The sequence below is a fragment of the Cnephaeus nilssonii genome (assembly GCF_951640355.1).
Source record: "Cnephaeus nilssonii genome assembly, chromosome: 1".
Lineage (NCBI taxonomy): Eukaryota > Metazoa > Chordata > Mammalia > Chiroptera > Vespertilionidae > Cnephaeus > Cnephaeus nilssonii.
In genome coordinates this window covers 103623202-103648165 of record NC_137072.1, presented here as the reverse complement: position 1 = coordinate 103648165, position 24964 = coordinate 103623202, and the positions used below count along the sequence as shown (strand labels likewise).

General features: G+C 38.7%; 1 protein-coding gene across 1 annotated transcript in view; it reads left to right on the top strand.

The window, feature by feature from the left end:
- The window catches only part of ZCCHC4 (zinc finger CCHC-type containing 4), a 42157-nt gene that overhangs the window by 14686 nt on the left and 2507 nt on the right, over positions 1-24964 (top strand). Inside the window, 7 exon segments of the mRNA XM_079771865.1 lie at positions 2857-2929; positions 5905-6055; positions 7506-7606; positions 16614-16735; positions 16982-17057; positions 19038-19089; positions 19606-19750. Coding sequence (XP_079627991.1) covers positions 2857-2929; positions 5905-6055; positions 7506-7606; positions 16614-16735; positions 16982-17057; positions 19038-19089; positions 19606-19750 — 720 coding nt within the window.

The following is a 24964-nucleotide window of genomic DNA, read 5'->3' as shown; positions in this document are numbered from 1 at the left end:
ATATCAGGGACATGAAAGCATATTAGCTGGTGTTTATTAAAATAATGAGACCTGACATTTCAGAATATGCTATTTAGCAGGCACTGTGTTAAGCACTTTACATACATTATCTCATTTATTCTTACCAAGGCCTATGATGTGGAAACTACTCTGTTTCTCATTTTGTAGATGAAGAAACTGGGGCTCTGATAGGTGAAATACTTATTAAGGTTACACTGCTAATAGGGTTTGAAACCAGATCATCTGACTATAAAGTCTGCTTTTAACCACAGTATACGAAGAAGAGGATAAGCAGGGTTGCCCATTATAATACCCTGGACGGTGAATCAGTTGTACACAGTAATGGGTAACTGAGAATAAGAGTAGAATAGAGTAGACAAAGTTGTTCTGCTGTCGTGATCTGGCTAAAGAAGTCGTAGAAGTAAGGATGTGTCCCTGATGTTTTTCATTCTTTCCACTATGCATTCCGTAGCAGGATGATGTGATTCATATGTGAATTGTTTATAACAAAATTGTCAAAGTTCAAGATCCTATTGAGATAAAAATGAGGTTTCTATAATATATGAAAAACTCAGAAATCAGCATGAAAGACATTAAGATCCATACACATAAATGGAGAAAAACAGAGACAGGCAGTACAAATACACTTAAGGAATGAGGAAACCTCAGTCTTATAAGAAACCAAATAAATGCAAATTTAAACCATTATGTTAGTTTGAATTTTGTCTACTAAATTAGCAAAAATTTATAAAGTTAATAACCAAAGTTGGTACTCTCATTCATTGCTGATGGTATTTTAAATTAGTGTGTTACACCTGAAACTAATATAATATTGTATGTCAACTGTAATTGCAAAAACATTTTTAATTAAAAAAATAAAAATAAATTTTAAATAAAGTAGTATGTTAGAAAACTAAAGTGATTCATCCAACAAATAAATATCCCTCTTTCCCAGCACTAATTCAGTAAATATGAAATGCACATACTTTTTTTAATATATTGAAAAGCACCTATATATATAAAAGCCTAAGCAACCATTGCAACCGAACGGACGATGGAACAGGCTGCATGGGGCTACTAGGCCGGCAGGGGGATTAGTGAGGGGTGACCAAACAACTGAGCAGCAGGCTGCATGGGGAGACCAGGCCGGCCAGGGGGGTTAGTGAGGGGCGACCAAACGACCGAGCAGCAGGCTGCGTGGGGCGACCAGGCCTGCAGGGGGGGCAGTAAGGGACAGTCAGGCTGGCGGGGAGCAGTTAGGGGTGACCAGGATGGCGGGGGGGGGGGCAGTTGGGAGCGACCAGGCCAGCATGGGGGGCAGTAAGGGGCAACCAGGCTGGCGGGGGGGGGGCAGTTAGGGGCAACCAGGCTATGGGGGAGGGGAAGTTAGGGGTGACCAGGCTGGCGGGGGGGGGCAGTTGGGGGTATCTAGGCCAGCAAGGGGGGAAGTTGGGGGTGACCAGGCCAGCAGGGGGGGAAGTTAGGGGCGATCAGGCAGGCAGGCAGGTGAGCAGTTAGGAGCCAGTGGTCCTGGATTGTGAGAGGGATGTCCGACTGCCAGTTTAGGCCCAATCCCGATCCCCAAGATCGGGCCTAAACGAGCAGTCAGACATCCCCCGAGGGGTCCTGGATTGGAGAGGGTGCAGGCTGGGCTGAGGGGACCCTCCCCCCCCCCCCGCTGTGCATGAATTTCGTGCACTGGGCCTCTAGTCCTATATAATAAAAGGCTAATATGCAAATCTACTGAACGGCCGAACAACTGGTCGCTATGATGCGCACTGACCACCAGAGGGCAGACGCTCATCCCAGGAGCTGCCCACTCATCATCAGTGTGCTCCCACAGGGAGAGCGCTGCTCAACCAGAAGCCCTGAGCTGGGCTCACGGCTGGCGAGCACAGCAGCAGTGGCGGGAGCCTCTCCTGCCTCTACAGCAGCACTGGGCCTCTAGTATTTTATAAAGCTAATCTGCAACAGACAAGAAAAACTTTGCATTAAATACTTTTTTGTGTGAATTACAGAAGAAAATATAGTAATAGCTGTTGAGCAGAAATGTTGATTCAGTATTTTCCTTAGTTATTAACTATGAGTGTTCCATAGTTTTAGCACTGATATATTAAACTTGGGAACATAATTTATGTTTTTTGTTCATCATCCACTGTTATCAACTAAGATTTGGAGAAAGTATTCTTTTTTTTTTTTTCCCCACTTAAATACGAATTTTCTTCTAGCCAGTTTGGCTCAGTGGATAGGGTACCAGGTTCAATTCCGGTCAAGGGCACATACCGGATTGCTGTCTTGGTCCCCAGTAGGGGGCGTGCAGAAGGCAGCCGATCAATGATTCTCTCTCATCATTGATGTTTCTATCTCTCTCTCCTTTCCTCTCTGAAATCAATAAAAAATATACTTAAAAAAACCCACAAAACCCACTAATTTTATTTTTTTTAATTTTTAAGTTTTTAAAAATTTTTTAGTCCTCACCTGAGGATATTTTTCCATTGATTTTTAAAGAGATGGGGAGAGGGAAAGACAGAAATATCAATGTGAGAGAAACACATAGATTGATTGCCTTCTGCATGAGCCAGGACCGGGGCTGGGCCAGGGAGGATCCTGCAACCAAGGTATGTGCCCTTGACCAGAATTGAACCTGGGACCCTTCGGTACGCAGGCCAATGCTCTATCCACTGAGCCAAACCGGCTAGGGCTGGGAAAGCATTCTTTATTTCAGAACACTTGAAGCATGATGAAATTGATTTTATTAAAGGTGTGATTTCACAGTTTTAAAATTTAGTTTATATTTATTTATTGTATAACTATGACTGGACAAGTAACTCCAGTAATAAGCAAATTATTTTACAGGTATTCGCAGTTTTATATGGAAGATAGCTTTTGCCATTATAACATGTTTAACCATCACTTCTTTGATGGCGAGGTAAGAATTATAAACATTATCTCTTTCTTCTCTTGTGAAGAATAAATTCAAGAGTATCTCCTTTGTTATTTTTCTAAAGTCCCTTAAGATCAAATTGTGGCTGTTCCACCATTTACTCATAGAGATATTTTATTCATCAACTGAGAAGATATTGAGCATCTAGAAGTGATCAAATTATTTCTCTTTCATGACTTTTCACTTTTTGGGTAAAGATCCACTTTCTTACCAAGGCCCACATGGCTTTGTGTGGTCTGAGCCCTGCCACGCTTCAGCCCCTCCTCTCCCTGCTCCTGCTTGGCTCTTTGTGTTCATCTCGAACTTTCATCTGGAACTGGCCTTTCCACCACAGGGCCTTTTGCCCATGCCATGCCCTCTGCCTTCTCCTCTCTGTTTGTCTCATTAACTTTACCTCATTCTTCAGAGCTCTGTTCCAAGTCACTTTCTCCAGCCGCCCCTGAGCCCCAGACAAGGTCAAGTTCTCCTTCGTGGAGTTACGATACTATAATTAAACTAGAGGCTTGATGCACGAAATTCGTGCAAGGGCCTTGGCCCCGCTGCCCCTGGGCCCCCGCCTACTGCGGCTTTGTCCAGAAGGAAGGATGTCCGGAAGGATGTCCGGTCTAATTAGCATATTACGCTTTTGTTATTATAGATAGTTGTGTAGTTAGTTGTTTGGTGTCTGCCTCCCTGGTAAATTTCTTGTCCCAGTTAAGGGGATTTATGGTTTTATTAGATTACTCCTTTAAAACTAATGTCTGATAAAGATGTGTCAACATAGGTTCATCACTTCTAACAAATGTACCCCTTTGGTGGGCAGTGTTAATGGGGAGGCTTTGCATGTGGGGCCAGGGGCATTTGGGATATTTCTGTATCTTCTCAATTTTGCTGTGAACCTAAAACTACTCTAAAAAAATAGTCTTAATAAAAAAGTAGTGGCTAAAAGGAAGCTTCTTTCAATATGATGTTAATAACGTCACTGTGAATAAACAACACAGCAGAGCTGATACTTCCACCCCTAGTTTGAGCTCTTTGTCAGTCTTATTACAAAATAAAAATCACAACCAACCAGTAGTCACACCTGCCAGAAGGTTTTGATTGGAATTATCAAGATCTCTTGAAGCGTATCTGTGTGTGTGAGTGTGTGTCACTTTTTACAGATAGTGAACCATGCTAAAGTATTTATTGTGCTTTAAGATATAGCTAATGATAGAATGAAAACCAAGCAAGACTAAAAAAACCAAGCATTTAGAAAATGAAAACAGATTCTGAATTATTGGTTGGGATTGAAAATGAGTCTCCTGATTTAGTAAGGATAGCCAGTGACGCACACCTTCCTTCAGGATCAGTTGGGCATTGGGATATCTATTTTTCAGCTATTTATCTCTCTCCCTCTCCCTTCCTCTCTGAAATCAATTAAAAAATTCACTTTTTTCAAATATTTATTTATTTTATTTTTTATATATATTTTTATTGATTTTAGAGAGGAAGGGAGAGGGAGAAAGAGATAGAAACATCAATGATGAGAGAGAATCATTGATTGGCTGCCTCCTGCATGCCCCCTACTGGGGATTGAGCCCATAACCGGGGCTTGTGCCCTTGTCCGGAATCGAACCCGGGACCCTTCAGTGTCCAGGCTGACGCTCTATTCACTGAGCAAGACCAGCTAGGGTAATAAAAATATATTTAAAAAAATAAATGAGAGTTTTTAGTGATAACTGAGATGGAGAAAAGTGTTAGGTTACTGTCAACATTGGTGGCATAAGTGAGCATCAGTTTCCATAGGTGTCAACATTAGGACCTCAGCAACTCTTGACAGGACATTACAGCCTAGATTCTTACCTGGAAGGATATGCTTAATGTTTTTTAAATTTGGTTAAGAGGTTAGGCCTAGTTTACTTGTTTATTTTCTTTTTTCTGCTTTTAACTAAGGAATTTGAAGATTTTCCAATAACATCATCCATATTTTAGGTCCTGTTCTTGTCGGCAGTTTAAGAAAGTACCAGGCAGCGCTTGAAAAATGGTTAACCTTCTTGACACACTATCCTTTGCTGTAGGACTGTCAGTTGGAGGTTAACAGTGACTCTCCTAGGGAAAAGGGATTAGGATAGGGTGCTTTTTCCTCTCATCAGTTGGGATTTAGTAGTAGAACAATATATATTTTAAAGTACAAATAGGCTTATTAAAGTTTAACATACCACTCAACTTTAAAATCATATGCCACTCAGGATATTGTTAAGTGTTGATTTGCTTTTATAGATGAGTACGTACTTGAAAACTATTACAAAGTCAGTTGACTGGAGTTATTATTATAGATGTATCTCTTATAACATCTCCCAAAACAACAACAACAAAAAAGATAAATATTTTAGACAGCAGTTATGTTAAGTTTGCAATTACTAAAAACACTTGAACCAGTTTGTTGGGAAAATGTGTTACTAGCATGGTCTCATGGCCTGGATTCCCGTTGTTGTTTGTGACCCTTCCTTTATTTACTTACCGTGCATGTTCTCAAAACCCTGTGTGTTTCACTGGTAATTGTAGCTCTTATTAAATTGAACGCATGGTGGCGGGCAGACCAGATAGGAAAGAAATGTGCCTTGTCTTTGTGTTTCCAGTGTTTGGCACAGTCCCTGCTTCTGTTTATTGAATTTAGAGTTTTAGATAGTTTTTCATGGGTAATGAGTTTCTCTCTTTTAGGTTACTAAATTTAGGTTTTTAATTTAACCATTTGAAATGTGTAGTCCTCTGATAGTGATGGTATTTGAATTTGCAATTTTAAAAACTTGCTTATCAAGAAACCCAAAGATAAAATCTCACAGGGGCTGAATGAGGGAGGCTTGAGGATGTCAGTGAGGGACTCTGGGGTGGCAGGTGGGTGAAATTTCAGTACCAAGAGTGAGACGGAGCCCAGTGCATTCTCCTCCAAATAGGACGAAGTGCCTCCCTAATTTAGAAATGAATGTGTATTTTTCCAGGCTGCCCTTGAAGTATGCAGAACATTTTTACAGGAAGATAAAGGTGAAGGAGTCATTATGGTGACAGACCCTCCTTTTGGTGGCTTGGTTGAACCTCTGGCTGTTACATTCAAGAAGTTAATTGCTATGTGGAAAAAAGGTCAAAGTCAAGGTGTGTAATTTATTACTTACTTCAAAGTAAACATGTACCTGCGTATTTACTTTCTGTCAAATCAGATCTTGGTGAATCAGAGCACTAAAATATATATGCCTTTGTTTCTGGTCTTTTTTAAAAGCAGGCTTATTTGATAATGTGGCATATTTTATCATCATGATACACTTTGTATTGTCCTAATCATGTGTTTTTAAAATGGCTTGTAGATAATTTTGTTCTTATGGGCATAAAGGGACATGAAGGATAGCAGTAAATTGTTTTTTTCCCCAGTAAATACAGGTATGGGCAAAAGTAGGTTTATAGTCGTTTATATGGAAAATAATGCTAAAATAAATAAGTAATACTACAAAAATAAACTGTGTTTGTGTACTCACAACTACTTTTGCCCACCCTGTATTTACTGAAGGGCCATGAACCAGGTGCTAGAAATAGAGTAGTGACCAAGTCAGCCACATAGCTCTGCCCTCATGCACCTTACATTGCCTGCTCCTAAAGTCTCACCCAGGACTCTGAGATGGCACCGATCTCTGGCCCAAAATGCTAAGTCATGCCTAGATTTGCGGGGGAAAGTCAGACACCCAGGGGCCTGACAGTGGTTATCCGTGACACAGATACCTGGTCCTAGCGGTGGAGGAATGGCTGAGGGTTATTGTTCAGTTTCAGGTGGCTTAGGACTTCCAAGTATTTCATACAATGATCTAATTAGTTTGTACAATAATTTTTTAGTTTCCAGCTTACAAGTTGATAAATTTTAAGAGCGTTAGGAGTTTGTGATCAAGTTTCTCAGTCAATTGTGCTACATAAATAGTGTGCTTTGGGGGACAGAATGCAAACGAAATCTAAAATATGACTCATAGTGTTAAGTATTCCATTTATTTTCAGTTCCTAAGTCACTTATCAGCGTGTATAAAGTCTGTATTATTGGGGAAGCAATAAAGAGCTTTGTGGGCTTGAATTCCAATCTGCCACTTATCAGCTGCGTGGACTTGAACCAATGACTTAAATCTTGTGGCTTTATTTTCTTCTTCTGTAAAATGGGATTATTAATATCTAACTCTAGAGGTTATTATACGGAGACAATATATAGAAAGTACCTAGCATTGTGTTCAGCCTATATATAATAGCTGTGGTCCTACCTTTCATAAAAATTAATTTTATATTCCACTTTTTTTGTAACATCTCTACCTTTACATATACTATTGTGATATGCTTGTTAGGATTGCTTCATACGTGTAGCTGTGTTTAGATGTAGGAGAACTTTTCCATTGCCTTGTGAGCGGTCTGACTGTACATGGTGGTCTGGTAGACAGTCCTTCCTCTTGTATTATTGAACTGTATTGAATGATTGTAGTTCCTTCTGATACCAGAAGCTTTGCAATTATAGCTGTTATATTTTTTCTTTAATATCAATTCTTATTTTCTTTCTCCTTTTTTTGTGATCCATTAGATAACAGTCACAAAGAACTACCTATTTTCTGGATTTTTCCCTATTTTTTTGAATCCCGAATTTGTCAGTTTTTTCCAAGCTTCCGCATGCTGGACTACCAGGTATAGTAAATATTCTGTCTTCTGGCATGGTTGGAGAGTGTATTTTCAGCTTAAATAATTACCCTGATAAGACTATCCATTGGTTTTAGTAAATAAAAATACTATGAATTGTGTGAAATACAAATCCAGTGGTATCTAAGTGTCTGTTGACCCTAGGGTGCTTATTTAAAATATGGATTTTTAGGTAGCAAAATAAACCTGCTAAAGCAATATCAGAGGGTGGAGCCCCACAAAACAAAACAAAACAAAACAAAACAAAACAAAACAAAACAAAACATTTTACTAAGCTTCCCAGGTGGTTCTGAAGTGCACCTGGATTTTAAACCAGCTAACCCAATCTTTTATCATTACCGGAAGATTTCATAGCACCCCATGATCATCATAATGCAGTGGCTTTTTTCTGGTTAGAGGTTATAGAGAAGTAAGTAGCTTCTTCTGGTCTGTAGTCTGCCATGAACACTCCATTGTGCAACTGCAAGATTGTCAGGATGTCTAAGGGGAGAGGTATGCCTGAGGTCGTGGGGCATCAGAGAGCAGAGATGCTGAGGTCTGTTTGTGAGTGAATGTGCAGATTCAGGGAGGAATTGATTAGACCTCCTTCACATCTCTGCCCAAGGCCCTGGGAACCTGCCTTAGGTGAGAATAGAGGCCAGAGGCCTTGGTAGCGCCACCCTGCCCTCAACCTGGTCTTCTGCCTTAATGTCCATTTTCCTGTGTTCATGTCCCTGAGTTCTGAAGTGAACCCATTGTCACCACTAGTATGTGAGGTCACCCAGTGGGCACTGCTTCCTCTTTGGTAATGATCTTTTTCTTTTTTAATTTATTTAATTTTTATTGATTTCAGAGAGAGGAGAGGGGGAGAGAGAGAAACATCAATGATGAGAGAGAATCATTGATTGGCTGCCTCCTATTGGGGATTAAGCCCACAACCCAGGCATGTGACCTGACCGGGAATCAAACCGTGACCTTCTGGTTCATGGGTCAATGCTCAACCACTGAGCCATACCGGCTAGGCTATAATATTTTTTTATTTGAGTTTTCTGAGCAATTGATTATCCTCTAATTAAGGCTTTTCTTCCTATAATTGTAAATGTCTTCACTAGTTATTCCAAGCTAGCAGTAGGTTCTAATCTTTCTAGTCTTGAAGACATACCATTATAAAAATTATGTAGAAGTTCTGAAAGGAGTAGTGTTACTAAAAACGAGGACACAGATCCTACCTGTGATTTCACCCCAAATAGCAAATATAATTTTGAAGTATTCACTTCCAGTCTCTTTTAAAAGCAGTTTACATATTTGTAATCATAACAGATGAATTTGAATTTTGTTTTCTTCACTGTCTTATATAAATGTACATTTTAAAATGTAGCTATGTAATTTTTATGCTTTTAATAACTTGAAATTATTTCATTGACAGGCTGTGTTATCATTCTCTTCTTTTTGGACTTATAGGTTGCTTCTACTTTTAAGGTGCTATAAATAACCCTGCCATTGACATCTTTTATTCATATAATTTTCTCCCATATTTTACATAACTTCCTTAGAATTCCAAAAGTAAAATGGAATTCTAAAAATTACATTATTAAATTTAATAGACATTTTGATGACTATTGGACCATATTAACTGGTTCCTTTCCAAAAGTGTATAACACAAGCCATTTTAACCTTGACTTTTTGAGCTCTGCTACAGACAAAATCCACATCACAATTCTCCTCAGAGGTGGTTTTCTTTCCTTTTTAGGGCACCCAGTTTTCTGTTTCTTGTCAGGGATGCTTCTAATATTGACATTTACAATGCAGAGATAGCTGATATATCCTGAAAATGTTAACTAATTAAACTAGTTCCCGTTTCTAGGAACACCTGCTGCCTTCCACAGTGAATCATTATCTAGTACAATGCTTGGCACATAGTAGGTGCCCTACATGCTGAATAAAAAATGAATTAAAAAGTTAGCATGAACTCTGGATTTGAAAAGGAACTGAGTTTTAATCCTGATTCTGCCAGTCGCTAGCAAGGCTCATGTTATCTAACTCTCTGATGCTCATCTTACCTGATAAATAAGGATAGTAATACTCTATCTGTCTCATAAGGTCTTATGAATTATATGAGATCAGACATCAAAAAGGCTTAGCCTAGGCCCTAAAACAGAGTAAATGTAAAGGTTATTGCTATCAGCATTGTCGGAACCATCACTGTCATTGTCGTAGCCAGCACTATATCGTCATCATTCAGATAGTCCCAACAAGGTGGGGGTAAAACTCTCTTCAGGTTCTCTTTTGTACAGTCTCTGAGACATTAAAATTGCAAAATACAGGTTTCTCAGAAAACTGATTCATCTATTGTGGACAAGAGTTTGAAATGATGGGAGGAAAAGGCAGATCCAGAATAAAGTGATGAGAAAAGTTAATGTACAGTAACCCATTATCGTTTAGACAGCCTGTGTAACTAGGTAAGATCTTTTGGAAATATTGGAGTTTAGTTTTGAGAAATAGTTTCCAGATCCAAGGTTATTGGATATAATTTTGTAATTCATTGTATTAGTGAAATAGGTTCTAATTAGGTCATGTATATTGGACAGGGTGAAAAGCAGTCTTTTCAATAAAGAGAAAGCCAACTTTTTAAAAGAAAATTTAGAATAGTATTTATAAAACAAAACAAATATTTTTTATAATGTCTACTAAAATAAGACTACTGCCCATGACATGCTCAGTTGGAGAAACTGATTTCACCATATCTCCTAGTGCAGCGATTTCAACCTTTTTCACCTCATGGCACACATAAACTAATTACTAAAATTTTGCAGCACACCAAAAAATACATCACATTTTTTGCCAATCTGACAAAAAAAATATAGGTTTAATTTTTATTCATTCACACCAGGCAGCTATTGTTGTGTTGGCAGTTGTCAACAAAACCCTTTTTAAGTTGACAATCTAAGGGAAAAGAGGTCAGTGCCCGGGACTAAATAGTCAGGTATTGCATGCTTTAAAAATTCTTGTGGCACAGTGTTTGAAAATCTCTGTCCTGGCCCTAGGCAGTTTGGCTCAGTGGATAGAGCGTCGGCCTGTAGACTGAAGGGTCCCAGGTTTGACTCTGGTCAAGGGCACATACCTGGGTTACAGGCTCCTCCCTAGCGACCATTCGATGTGTTTCTCTAACATTGATATTTCTCTCTGTCTTTCCCTCTCTCTTTCACTCTCTCTAAAAATCAATGGAAAAATATCCTCGGGTGAGGATTAAAAAAGAAAAGAAAGTCTCTGTCCTGGTGGATTTAACCATTTTTGTTGTACCTCCCCTTTCATGATTTTTCTACCTTTGTTTTTGAAAACGTATCTGGACTTACCATCATCATCATCCTTTCTGGGCCTTTTACTTTCTTTTCTTTCTTTTGTTACTTCACCCTCATTTTGTGGTAATTCTTTTTCGTTTGTGTTAGCCACCTTTATCAAATACAAATTTGGAAGTCTCCTCTCCTCCTTCCCAGACTTTTCCCAGAGACCTTGATTAGGTCTTCTTCCTGATGTTGCCGGAGATGATTATAAGCCCTCAAACCACAATGCAGTAAAAAACCCCAAATCACTACATCTTTTTCTAAGATACTTTTCAGGTGAGAGGAAAGCGGAGATGCTGCGCATCTTCATAAAATATAAATTACGTAGACTCTTCTATGAGAAAGCACTTGATGAGTGCAGAATAAAATAGTTATCAAAGACCTAGGAAACGGAGTGCTTTATTAAGGGTAGATTAGAGAGGAAGGATGTGATAATGAAAAGAAATTCTGATTTAGTCATAAGTTTGATTTCTAGCGCTGCCTTTTAGAGGCTGTTTAGTCTTGGGAGAAGTCACTTTATCGTTCCAGGTCTCTGTTTCCTTAGCTATGAAATAAAATAAGATGATTGAACCAGAAAGGGGCGGGCAGATAAGTTTCACTTTTAGTGCTAATCCTGATAAATTAATTAGTAGTGACTTTCTGGAGAATTTGTTGAGAATACCAGGCTCAGTGGCAGAGAGCAGTGTGGCTGATGAGTGACGTCTGGTCCCAGGGTCAGGGTCAGGGTCAAGCATTGATGGCATTCAGGGCTTGTATTTACCATATCTGAACTAGGTCCTCTCACTTACCTTCCACCTGGACATGCTATATGGTCTCTTATTTCTACCTAATCTGAGATATTTGTCTGGATTGATAAAAGTAGAGCTCTTTGCTTTTTTTGTTTCATGCTGTCTTTTAAAAAATCATCCCGTATAGAAAACTGTGTTTTTAAGTCTAGTTTCATGTTTAGAAATGAAGATATTTTGATAGGAATTTCTGAGGTCTGATTGTAAAAAGATGGCAACTGAAATTCTTAAGACTTGGTATACGATAAAACATGTAATGGGTTTGGAGTGGCGAGGGGATAATATATATACAGGGTGAGCAGAAGTAGGTTTACAGTTGTGAGTATGCGAAAGTTTATTCTTGTATTATTATTTATTAATTACTAGAGGCCTGGTGCATGACATTCGTGCAGTGGGGGTGGGTCCCTCAGCCCTGCCTGCTCCCTCTCACAGTCTGGCCTGCGCCTTCACACAGTCCGAGGGGGTCCTTAGCACTGCCATGGAGGCAGGAGAGGCTCCTGCCACCGCCGCTGCGCTCACCAGCCATGAGCCCGGCTTTTGGCCGAGTGGTGCTCCCCCTGTGGGAGCGTACTGACCACCAGGGGGCAGCTCCTGCATTGAGCATCTGCCCCCTGGTGGTCAGTGCACATCATAGCGACCAGCCGTTCTGCTGGTTGGTTGATTTGCTTATTAGCCTTTTATTATATAAGATTGCATTATTTTCCATACAGGCGATTATAAACCTATTTTTGCCCCATGCTTTATATAGTGATTTTAAATGAGGTTACTTGGGATATGGAGAATATGAGTAAAAGACCTATAGCTGTGATAGAAGTTGATTGATAGAGCTGAAGAGTTAGTTCACTTGGGATCCTTTCAATTTTCCTGAATCAAACAGAACATAGTCCTTAGGGAGTTATGAACATATAAGTACTCTGTTTCATTTCATCTTTGTTTCCCAGCATGATGCGTGGAGCATAGTAGGTGCAAGATGAATGTTGTTGGACTTGAATGTCTTGGTTTCCCTATAACTAGTTTCAGTCTCACATTACAGAAGAAATTTGTGTAGAGATAAAATTAAAAGTTAGGAAGTGCAGAGATTTTGTGCTTTCCCTCATTTCTATACAGTACTTCATCACATTAATCAGTTCCATGGGAGAAATTTTCTATTTGAAAGTGCCTCTCATCATCATTGTGAGTGAAATGTCAGGGATAATGATGGGAAAATGGTGTATCAGCTCTGCCACTAGTGATATGCAATTTGCAAAATTGTGTTTGCTTTACAGCGCTTCCATAGGAGGTTTATTTGTGTGGATGAAGCTATGAAATATGGATGTATGTTAGAGGTACATTAATTTACCCTAGCAGCATGCATTTTACATACCATATGTTTATAGTTAATTAGCACAACAAACCCGCATTTAAAAATAATAATAATCTCAATTAGGTTATGCAAAATCAAGCAATCAACCACCTTCCTGACACATATATTCTCCTACTCCTTGGGTAACCATAAAGAAATTGTTCTTTTTTTCCCTTTTCTCCCATCTGCTATCTATTATATTGCATGGAATATTCCATTTGCTAGAACTCTTCATAAGATTCTCTTGGGAAGAATTGTTTTTCTTTTGACGTTCAAAATATCTTTGTTGAATTTAATAAGGTGCCATATATTTATTGAGTACAAAGAGGAGTACAATGGGGAAAATTATGAATTTAAATAATTTTAAAAGAAAACTGAAGGTACTATTTTAAGGTGATTTAGAAGTAAAATCTACTTTTATATCTTAGACTCTAATAGGTAACATATATTCATAGACTTTTAAAATTGGAAAGAAACAGATGTAACGTATGCTAACTTCCCAGCTTAATAATCCTCTCCACTAAATTCATGACAAGTAGTCATCTATCCTCACTTGAATGCTTTCAGTGAGCAAAGTCCTACAGTCTTACAAGTAAGGCAACTCAATTTATTGAATAGCTCTAATTGTTAGAAAATTTTCTCATATTGAGATAAAATATGCTCCCCATTAACTTCTTACTAGTAGTCCTGCTTCTGTTCTCAGAAGCAATAAGGGATAAGCCTAATTTCTATTCCACATGACACCCCTTCAGTTATAAAGTAGCTATCAGATTTTCCCAGTCTTCCTTTTCTGAACAAACACCCCCCAATATGTTAAATTCTAAATCCTGTTCATTCCATTACTTTTATTGGAAATGAGCAGGTTTTATTAATGTCTCTCTTAAAATGTAGTGACTGAATGTGGAGCTTCAGATGTGATCTAATTTATCCTTGCAGGCAAGCTGGGAGCTGGTGCCAGCTTTTGCCCAGTTCTGCCAGGCTGTGGACTCGTCATACTGACAGCTGACAGAACCTCCAGGGCTGTTTTCCACACTGCCCCTTGTTTAGCTGGGCCTCCTCATCCTGTACTTACTTTTCCCCACTGCTGAAACCTGTTAATCAGTCTACCTAAATTTGTCCACCTCTAAGTCCCGTAGGCATTGGCAGGGCCACAGGGAGAGCTTAGGACTTTTCTTTTAGTTTCTCTTTCCATTGTCATCAGTTCCTTACAATTTTGTGATTTGCTTATTAAATAGTTAGATTGCAAGCCAGTTTTGTTGTAAATACCTAAAAAATTTTTATTTATATGTATTTTTAATCTTCACTCCAGGATATATTTTTATTGATTTTTTGAGAGAGAAGAAGGTGGGGGGGAGGAGAGAGAAATATTGATGTGAGACACATCGATCAGTTGCCTCCCGTATGTGCCCGACCAGGGATGAAACCTGCAACTTGGGTATGTGCCCTGACAGGGAATCCAACCCTCAACCTTTTGGTGTATGGGATGACGCTCCAATCAGCTGAGCCACCTGGCCAGGGTTGTTGTAAATTTGTAAGTGTATTCTTGTTTAGAATCTAAACAGTTCATTACAACTTAGTATTTGAAAGTTGTGATCTATCATATTTACCTCATAAAAATCTCATGGTATTATTGTGGATACTCTAAAGCACTGGTTCTCAAACTTTAGTGTGCAGGAGGGCTTGTTAAAAATACAGATTGCTGGGTTTTACTAGATCCTAGGTGGGGCAAGAATTTGCATTCCTAACAAGATCCCAGGTAATGATGTTGCTGATCCAGACACCACACTGAGAATTACTGATCTAAAAAAAGATGGACTAAGTGGCCCAGTGGACCCATAGAAGGTTTAAATCAAACTGAAAATGTATGTGATGATAGAAAGGTTGGAGGAGGGACGGGATCAAGAAGCTAATAGAAATCATATTTGTTAGTTTCAATTTACTTTTAAGATAATAAGCTTAAATTGAAAGTTTAGTTAGGGATCTTGAGAAGAGCTAATGTTTGAAATAGTTATTATGGGGAAAACTGTTTTCAGGAATCTCTCTCTTCATTGCTGTTTGTCTCTCTCTACCATATGCCAGGCCCTGAAATCAGTGTTTCACAATATTATCTCATTTAACCTTCACAATATCGCTTAGGTGAAAATTACGCACACTGGCTTAAGGTCACATAGCAAGTGAGCAGCAGAGCCACTGTCTGTCCTCCACACCTGTGCTCTGTCAAACAGAGAGTGATGGAGGGCCACACTGAGGCCATACTGAGAACTGGTGAGCTGAAAACGGACATGTGAATTTTACACAAAATGAAAAGCCCCAACCAAGCTGGCACATCATTTCAAAGGGGGAATTTTTTTAATGCCAAAAATGAAATTATTTGAAAAGATTTGTTTTTTAATTACAGTTTACATTCAATGTTATTTTATATTAGTCTCAGTTGTACAGCGTAATGGTTAGACAATCATGTACTTTACATAGTGCTCCCCCCCACCTCCCTGATATTTCCCATACCCACCTGGCACTATACATAGTTATTACAGTACTAGAGGCCCAGTGCACGAAATTCATGCACTGGGGGGGGGGGGAGGGGCGGTCCACTTAGCCCGGATTGCAAGAGGGTGCAGGCCAGGCTGAGGGACTCCACTGGTGCACGATCGGGGCCAGGGAGGGACATGGGAGGTTGGCCAGCCGGGGAGGGACTGCAGGAGGGCTCCAGGGTGTGTCCGGCCTGTCTTGCTCAGTCCCGATCAGCTGGACCCCAGCAGCAAGCGAACTTTCCAGTCGGAGCGTCTACCCCCTTGGTGGTCAGTGCACATCATAGCGACTGGTCGACCAGTTGACTGTCTGCCCCCTGGTGTCAGTGCACGTCATAGCGAGTGGTTGAGCAGTCTTAGCATATCATTAGCATATTATGGTTTGATTGGTTGAATGGCCGACCGGACGACTGGATACTTAGCATAGTAGGTTTTTATTATATGGGATTATTTGACTATACTAGAGGCCCGATGCACAAAATTTGTGTAAGAGTAGGCCTTCTTTCCCCCAGCTGCTGGCACCGGTTTCCCTCTGGCACCCAGGACCTGGGCTTCCCTCGCAGCCCCAGCTTCATCCAAAAGGTTGTCCGGAAGGACATCCAGTCTAATTAGCATATTATGCTTTTATTATTATAGATTCCCTATGCTGCACTTCATGTCCCCATGACTATTTTGAGACTACCAATTTGTACTTCTTACAAAATCTAAATTCTTAATTACATAATAGCCTTTCTTGTAAAGTCCATTATATTGGATAAAGGATCAGAGTTGTTCTCAATGTTAGGCAATGTGAATTTGTCATAACAAATTTTACTGTTGTTATAATGAAATTTCACTGCCATAGAGGCCTTCCTGAAGCTGCTCATTAGTAAGTAAACTCTTGCTTTTAAGAATTTCTTATTAATACTTTACTTTAACCTGTATCTTGGCATCAGCTTGTTCATTTATTGGTTAAAGAATCTTAAGGAATATTGACTCATTTGAGTAAATTTTCTTTTTCCATTTTTTTAAACTTTCTAGGTAGATTATGATAATCATGCACTTTATAAACATGGAAAGACAGGTCGGAAACAGTCTCCTGTGCGTATTTTCACCAATATTCCACCCAACAAAATAATCCTTCCTGTGGAAGAAGGGTATAGGTAAGATCATAGTGGGACCTGGAAATTCATGTCACTGAGTATCAGTTCCGTATATCTAACATTAAAATGCTTTTAATATTGACTCATGTGGTTCTGTTACTTTTAACTGTGGCCCATAATTTTGTATTCAATAAAATTTGGATTATACCCAGTTTTTGTAATGAGTGCCTTGCAAAATTTTATCTACTCTGTGAATCTCAATAAGTATATGCAGCTAATTTCTCCAAGTCTTTCTTTCCTCTGTAGGTTTTGTCCTCTGTGTCAACGATATGTTTCTCTAGAGAATCAACACTGTGAGCACTGTAATTCATGCACATCCAAGGTATAAGTTTTTTTAGAATACATTTTTATTCAACTATATTAGCTTTATTTTACTAGTTTTCATTACATTTAATGTTATTTTGTTAATGTAATTGTGTTAATATGTTATCATTTATTAATTATACTTGAATGCAGCATTTTATTTCTAATTATAAAGTACAACAGGTTTTAAAAAAAATACTTAGACAAATAAGAGAGTCCTGGAGCAAAGTAAGCCTGAAACATTGCTGGAGGCACAAATGACAGAACTGAAGCTGCCCTACCTCAGGCACATCCTGAGAAGGCAGGGTCCTGTGGAAAAACAATAATGCTGGGAAAATAAGGCATCAGGAAAAGAGACAGATCAAATATGAGATAGACTCCATAAAGCAGTGGTCGCCAACCTTTCCGACCTCACGGACACCAGTGGTCTGTGGACTACCGGTTGGTGACCGCTGCTCCAAAGGTTTCCTTGAAGTTAAGTAAGCCATAGGCATGAGTTCTTAGGAGATGAGCAGGGCTGTTGAGGACAGGACATTGTAGACATCCCTCACTCATGGGGTTGCCAGGAGTGGAGCCAACTCCACAGCATGTAACACAGTTAACTTTGTCATCATAATAATTACTTGAAGTTATTTTTATATGGTACTCTATGGCTGCTAAGATTATTACTGTTTAAAATAAGGCACTAAATTTTGTTAAGCATACCGAATTATGATGTTTCAAATAAGGCATTGAAGTATTAGATACCATCACTGTTCCGGTGAAGTTATAATTAATAACATGTCCTGGAGGAAGGACTCCATGGGACAGACCTCCTCTTTATTTTTTAGGAATCACCCTTGAGTTGCTCTGTTATTTTAAACTAGAGGCCCGATGCATGAAATTCGTGCAAGAGTAGGCCTTCCTTCCCCCAGCTGCCAGCACCGGCTTCCCTGACACCCAGGACCTGGGCTTCCCTCTGCCCGCTGGCAGGCACCTGGGACGCGGGCTTCCTTTGCAACCCCGGCTTCGTCCAGAAGGTCGTCCGGTTTAATTAGTGTATTACACTTTTATTATTATAGATAAATCTACTCAGAAAGAACATGTGAAGTTTAGTTTGGCCGATAAGCACATGTTATTCTTCAAAGGAAAGAGGATATATATTTATAACTAATAGAAAGTACATTTTTCATAACTTTACAATTTTATTACTGGTTATACTAGTTTTTAATTTTGTTAACATATTTGATGACGTATATTTTCAATTCTTTTAGAAGTTATCTGTATTTTTCATCTTAAAAAAGGATGCCCAAAGCGTAAAAGTGCAAAATGTGGAAAATAAAACTTTATTATAGAGATGCACACATAGTGGTAAACAAACAAAAGCAAGGAAGTGACCATCACAAAAGCCAGACTAGGTGTCACTGCTCTGGGGAAGGAGGAAGCTGGGTTGCAAGGGGCACGTAGGGAAGTGTCCAGGAGGCTGATTGTGTTCTGTTTCCTGACCTGTTGGGTTCATAAGTGGTTACTTTATAGAATCATTAAACTGGACATACGTGTTTCATGCACTTATCTAGGTATGTTTTATTTCACAGTTTTAAAATCACCCAAATAGTAACCTATCATCTCTATCTTTCTAAATTATATAGTTCTCAGATACGAATTTTATTAAGGATTATGCCAGATTGACACGTAAAAATTATGAATCATTAATTCTCTTGAAATTTTCATTGGGTCCTTCCTTATGCAGATGGGGTTGCTTGATCTGGAGTGGACTTTCAAGATCATTTAGAGAAATCCCTCCAGTTGTAGAGTTAAGGAAATTGGGGCCCATCAATGAGACATTGAGTGGAGTGGAGATATGCATATGTTAAAATCAAAGTATGTAATTTTGAAGCTTAGGAAAGTGAGAAATAGGAATTAATAATTTACGCAGATTTTAATAAGACATTTTAATTTTTAATTGTGGGACTTGATTTTTAATGACAAATTAAATATAATTTAAAATTTGTTTTTGTAGGATGGCAGGAAATGGAACCATTGCTTTCTCTGCAAAAAGTGTGTAAAGCCTTGTAAGTATTTAGACTTAATGTTTGAGATCCTGTGAAAACAGATGATTTTTTCTTCATCTAGATAGGATTTGTATGTAACTGCATTTATAAAAGAAAAAATCACTATAGAGACCTGTATTAATTTACTTACTTTTTAATTTTTATAATTACCAAAGTGTACATTCTCTACTTCATAGAGAGCCATGACGACTAACCTCTTTCCGTGTGCCATTGGATTTGGCTTGTTTTAATAGGGCTCTGTGTCACGCAGCCAGCCCCCGTGTGTCAGTGGCTCTAAGGTCACATGACTCACTAGAGAAGGACTAAATTTGTTGCCATGTCTCAGACAGAAGTTAGCTGATTTATAAGGCATTCCAGCCCCTTAGCTTTGGGCTCTTTAGTGAAATTATATCCAGCTATGCAAACCTGTGACAGTAATTGAAGTAAACACTATTCATGGTTCCCTATCATAAAGGTTAATCAAATGAAAAATTACATTAAATGAACCTCTTCTAAAACTCAATTTTTATTTTACAGCCTGGGTCCACTGTAGCATTTGCAATCACTGTGCTCTTCCCGGTCATTCTTGCGAGGGCCCTCGAGACGGCTGCTTCATTTGCGGTGAATTAGATCACAAACGTAGTACTTGTCCTAGCATCTCTGCGGCTACGACAGTTAGCAAGTTAGTTGAATTCTTTTGTTTACTAGAAGAAAAGTTTCCTTGTGTGACTTATACAGAGTAATCCACAAAAGTGTGCAATAATTGGAAGATTCGAAAGTGCTAAAGTAATTGTTGTATTGTTTGCATGGATGGGGGAAGGAGGATATGAAGATGAGTCTAAGAGCTTAGAATTTTATAGGTAAGACATGAAAATAACCAGAATATAAGGTAGAAAGTGATATAAAGTTAGTCACTTTCTACCTCATATTCTGGTTATATTGTGGTTAGTGTGAGATTATAATTTGTGGGGCGAGAGTTCAGGCTTTATTGAAGCATCTGCTGTTTAAGTCAGGACAGACTGGCTGTAGACACATGGTAGTGGGTAAAGCTGGAGCAGGAATCTCAGATGCAGTAAAATGTATGATTCCACAGTGGACATACTGGAAGATGAAGTTATTTCTTTAAAGTATATGAGACTTCAAGAAAAATATTTAGACATATTTCATATTTAAATATTTAAAGTTTAATTTTTACCTTTTTTCTGTTATAATTTCCCTTCTCTCACCAATATTTGGTGTTGGTTATTATGTAGAGCAAAGTCATACCAATGACAGTGGCATACTTAGAAAAACCATTGCTATTTCAACTGGGCTAACTTGAATGATTATGCTTTTTCTTTTAAATTAAAAGGGATGATAGTTATTGAGTCCTCTTGTTTTATTGATATGAAGATCAGATAGCCAAGTTTAACATTACACAAAAATTGAGATCAGGATCAAAGTTTGAGCTCTCAGATGACTTGTGATTAAAAAAAAGATCTATTGCCCTGGCTGTGTAGCTCAGTTGGTTCAACCATCGTCCCATATACCAAAAGACTGCAGATTCAATTTCCAGTGAGGGCACATACCTAGGTTGCAGGTTCCATCCGCAGTCAGGGCACGTGCAGGAGGCAACTGATCGATGTTTCTGTCTCACATCAATGTTTCCCTCTCTCTGTTCCTTCTTCTGTCTCTCACAAATCAATAAAAATAGCCCAGCTGGCGTTGCTCAGTGGTTGAGTGTCGACCTATGAATCAGGAGGTCATGGTTCAGTTCCTGGTCAGGGCACATGCCTGGGTTACGGGCTTGATCCCCAGTGTGGGGCATGCAGGAGGCAGTCAGTCAATGATTCTCTCTCATCATTGATGTTTCTAACTCTCCCTCTCCCTTCCTCTCTGAAATCAATAAAAATATATTGTAAAAAAAAAATAATAAAATGAAATCAATAAAAACATGTCCTTGAGCAAGGATTAAAAAAAGAAAAAAGTTATTTATTAGTTATAGAAGTATCCAATTCTTTGGTACCTATGATAATACTAGTGACCCGGTACACGGATTCATGCACATTGAAAGGAAATTAATTAGAAGAACTATTTTAATATCACTATTTGCCCTTTCTCTATAATAGAATTGTCAACCAAATTCATGATCGACAATGACAGATTGAAACACATGGGTGCGATTGTTGCCAGCGAGAGTGTTATATTTATTGTGCACGCATGAGTCAACTTAGCCTTTTAAATATATAGAATAAACTTGCTTAATTAAACCTGCTTTCTGATTTAGCTAAACTTTTTCCAGCCCAGTGAAGCACCCCAACTTCTCTTTCAGGTAATTGTCAGCAACAAGTAGTAAATACCAACCCGAAGCAGATTATTGTAGAACACGCAGGGAGAACAAAGGGTAAAATATTTAGCTGCAGCAGTGTTTGACTATATTCTGTGCAGTGAGAAAACCTGAAGTCATTTTCAAGGTCCACCATTTCTTCTTTTTAGTTGGGTCAAGTTTCTAAACTTTCTAAATCTCCATTTTCTGGCTAATGGAAAGAAAATAGGATTCCACCAAATCTCCTATCTACCTACTCCAGGACTTCTGTGAGGATCAAATGAGATGAGGCACAGGAAAATGCTTCACAGACATTTGGTTAAAGTGTGAAATGTTTGTACCTGGCTATAAAGCAAGTCATGTTCCTGGGCTGAAGAAAATGCAAGGACTAGTCGCTAGGAAGAGGAAGCCAGGTGTTGCTACATGACATCATTACCCGGCGCCCACAGAGACCATTTCTGGGCTGGGCTGTGGGCCGAATTTGCGCCAGGGGGTCTCGACAGCATCAGCTGTGATTTGGTAGGGTGTCACTCCGGGGTGGTGGTGGGGCCTGTGTCCCACTTGGGGGAAGCCGAGTTTTGCTTTGTCGGGGCCAGGTCCATGGTGCCGTTTCTTTGTAAATGGCCAGTGTGTGTCATGGCAGCTCCTGTGTTGAGCGTCTGCCCCCTGGTGGTCAGTGCGTGTCATAACAACTGGTTGGACGATTGGAAGGACACTTAGCCTATTAGCCTGTTATATATAGAGTTTTATTTATTTATTTGTCATTGAAAATTATTTTGTTTCATTATTTTCCAGCCATTTGAATTCTGCCTACCTTTTTTATTTTTACCAAATTTATTTTAAATAATGATTTCCACTACATGGATATGCTTTTTATTGATTCTAGAGAGAGGAGGGGAGAGGGGGAGGGAGAGGAAAAAATATCTACTAGTTGCCTCCCGTGATTAAACTGCAATCTGGGTTTGTGCCATGACTCCAAATCGATTCCTTGACCTTTCGGTACACGGGACAATGCTCCAACCAACTGAGTCACACTGGCCAGGGCTGTGGTAATTTTTAAATTAGTTAAAGAGGTGTATTGAAGAATTTTACAAAATATTTTTCCTTAGGAACCTTTCAAAATAGAATACAACCTAATGAACTATTGGTCTAGGGTTGTTGCACTATTTACAGTGTAATTCTGGTTGCAAACAGGAGTTAGTAACATGCTCAGCCTTTGATTCTGTGATTTTAGGATCCATGGAAACTGAATTTGCATTTTGGTAATATATTGCAGGCTCTTCATTGGTTCAAAAATAGCCCTGGCTAGTCTATTTGGTAGTAAGTAATACATTGTTTTCATTGAAGGAAACCATCTTGTATCTTTTAGTACTACATTTTATCAAGTTTAATTCAAAGAGCAAATTCCTTAGGACCGTGGTCGGCAAACTGGCTCGCCAGCCACATGTGGCTCTTTGGCCCCTTGAGTGTGGCTCTTCTACAAAATACCACGGCCTGGGAGAGTCTATTTTGAAGAAGTGGCGTTAGAAGAAGTTTAAGTTTAAAAAATTTGGCTCTCAAAAGAAATTTCAATCGTACTGTTGATATTTGGCTCTGTTGACTAATGAGTTTGCCAACCACTGCCTTAGGATGTGGTACTTCTCTCAGAGAAAACTGCTAACTGAACTCCTGTTAACAGTTATCTAAAGCTTTAAAAAAATTTATAATGAAATTGAAAATGCAAACCCTTTTTTACAATAGAAAAAATAATTTTAATAGCCTTTTTAGCATAAATTGCATAAAATATCTTTTCATCTTACATATTTTATAGCTGCTCAAATTAATTGGCTTTCCCTTAGTATTAATTTTCCTTTGGTTGTGAACTAGAATGATGCTGGCTCCCTCTTGTGGTTAAAGCTCACTTTATCAGTTATATAATTACCTATAATTTAGAGGACAAATACTAGGTCAATTTAATTTTAAGGAAACATAAGATAATTAATTGATTTATGCTGATCACTTCATCACTGTTGAAAAAATTTATCTCTGGAAAGTTTTATTTATTCATATTACAAGTGAATATTTTCTTTCTGTTCTGTGTACTGTATTCTCTAGTGAAATCTGGTTCGTGTTTGATTCTTCTTATAAGAGGATCAGCCAAAGAAAATGTTTAAATTTTACATAGTGGCATGCATAGCTTCATTGACTTTGCCATTAAGAGGTTATATTTCATTAAATTTGCAAAATCATCACTTATCAGGACATCATCATACTTTTTAAAAAATGGCTGGAGGGAAAGGAGATTTATATAACATGTACAAAACGGTAAAAAAATGATTGTTTTATTTGCTTTATAATCTGGTAGGATACCCCAGTCCATAGTGCAAAATATATAAATATGGAAAAACTTAGTTGTCAAGCAAAATTCTGAGAATAATAGTCATGTGGAGCTACTGATAATAGCTAATATTTATTTAGTTATTACTATATGCTTAGCCTTTTACACACCTAAATAATTTATAGTAGAGTATACCGTATTAAGGTAATTAACAGCACAGGTTCTAGAATCAAGCTCATTCTGCCACTTCCTCGCTGGATGATTTCATAGCCTCAATTTCTTCCTCTAAAAAGTTGGGGAGGAAAGGGAAGAGTGCTGTCTACTTTGTCTGGTCTCTTAGCTCCTTGAAGCCAAAGATTATGCCCACACTTCGCCTATATGTTGAATGAACAAAAAGTGAGGCCTGAATTTGGCTCATTGGGGAATTATATGTAATTTATGAAGCTTCTCTCACAGGTTTGGTCCTGGGAAGATCAAGAATAAGCTTCTCCCTGGGGTTTGTTGTAGTTGAGGAGGATGAATCTAACAGTTGATGTTGCTGCATAGCCATGGGAAGGTTCCAGTCTGCCAGGGCTGGCAGCCCCAGCTCCTCCGTGGTTGGTGATACGATAAATGGCATGATTCTGCTAGTTTGGAGAAAGAGAATGAACAGATGCAATCTTTCTCAGCTACAGATTGCCTGTAAGTTAGTTCAGAGAGTACCAGAAACAAAGGATCTGGTTTTCTTCTGGTGTGGGTTAGTGTTTTTAGAGGGTGAGTTCCAACTTGTTCATTTTGAAGTGAGTCTTCGAGAAGACAGAGACCGCAAATGTGGACATCCTATATGGCACTTGCCAGGACTTTTAGATATTTACTGAGGCAAGGAAAATTAGCCGTAGGACTTAAAGATGAGCTTCCGTAAGTGTTGTCAGTTTTTTTTATTGTGCTATTTCATTTTTCCACCTCTGCTAACTGCCAGAATTTATCTGTCCTTTTTCTGAAAAATGTAATTCAAGGATTTGGAGATTGAAGTGCTGAGTTGAGCAGTACAGATGTAAAAAAATATATAAAAGTGAATAAGAAACCCCAGCCCAAAAAACTCCCAATTCATTGGCTTGACTATTTACCTCTGTTGTGTGTTTGTCCGGAATAGATTGTTCTAAATCTGTAGTAGCCATCTTTCAAGGAAATGTCTTTTCTCAAATAGTTTGCTTGGTCAGGCCTCTGACTATCTCCTTATTATTATGGTTTAGGATTCTGAGGATTTATGCTTATAATACAGTAAGTTCTTTCCC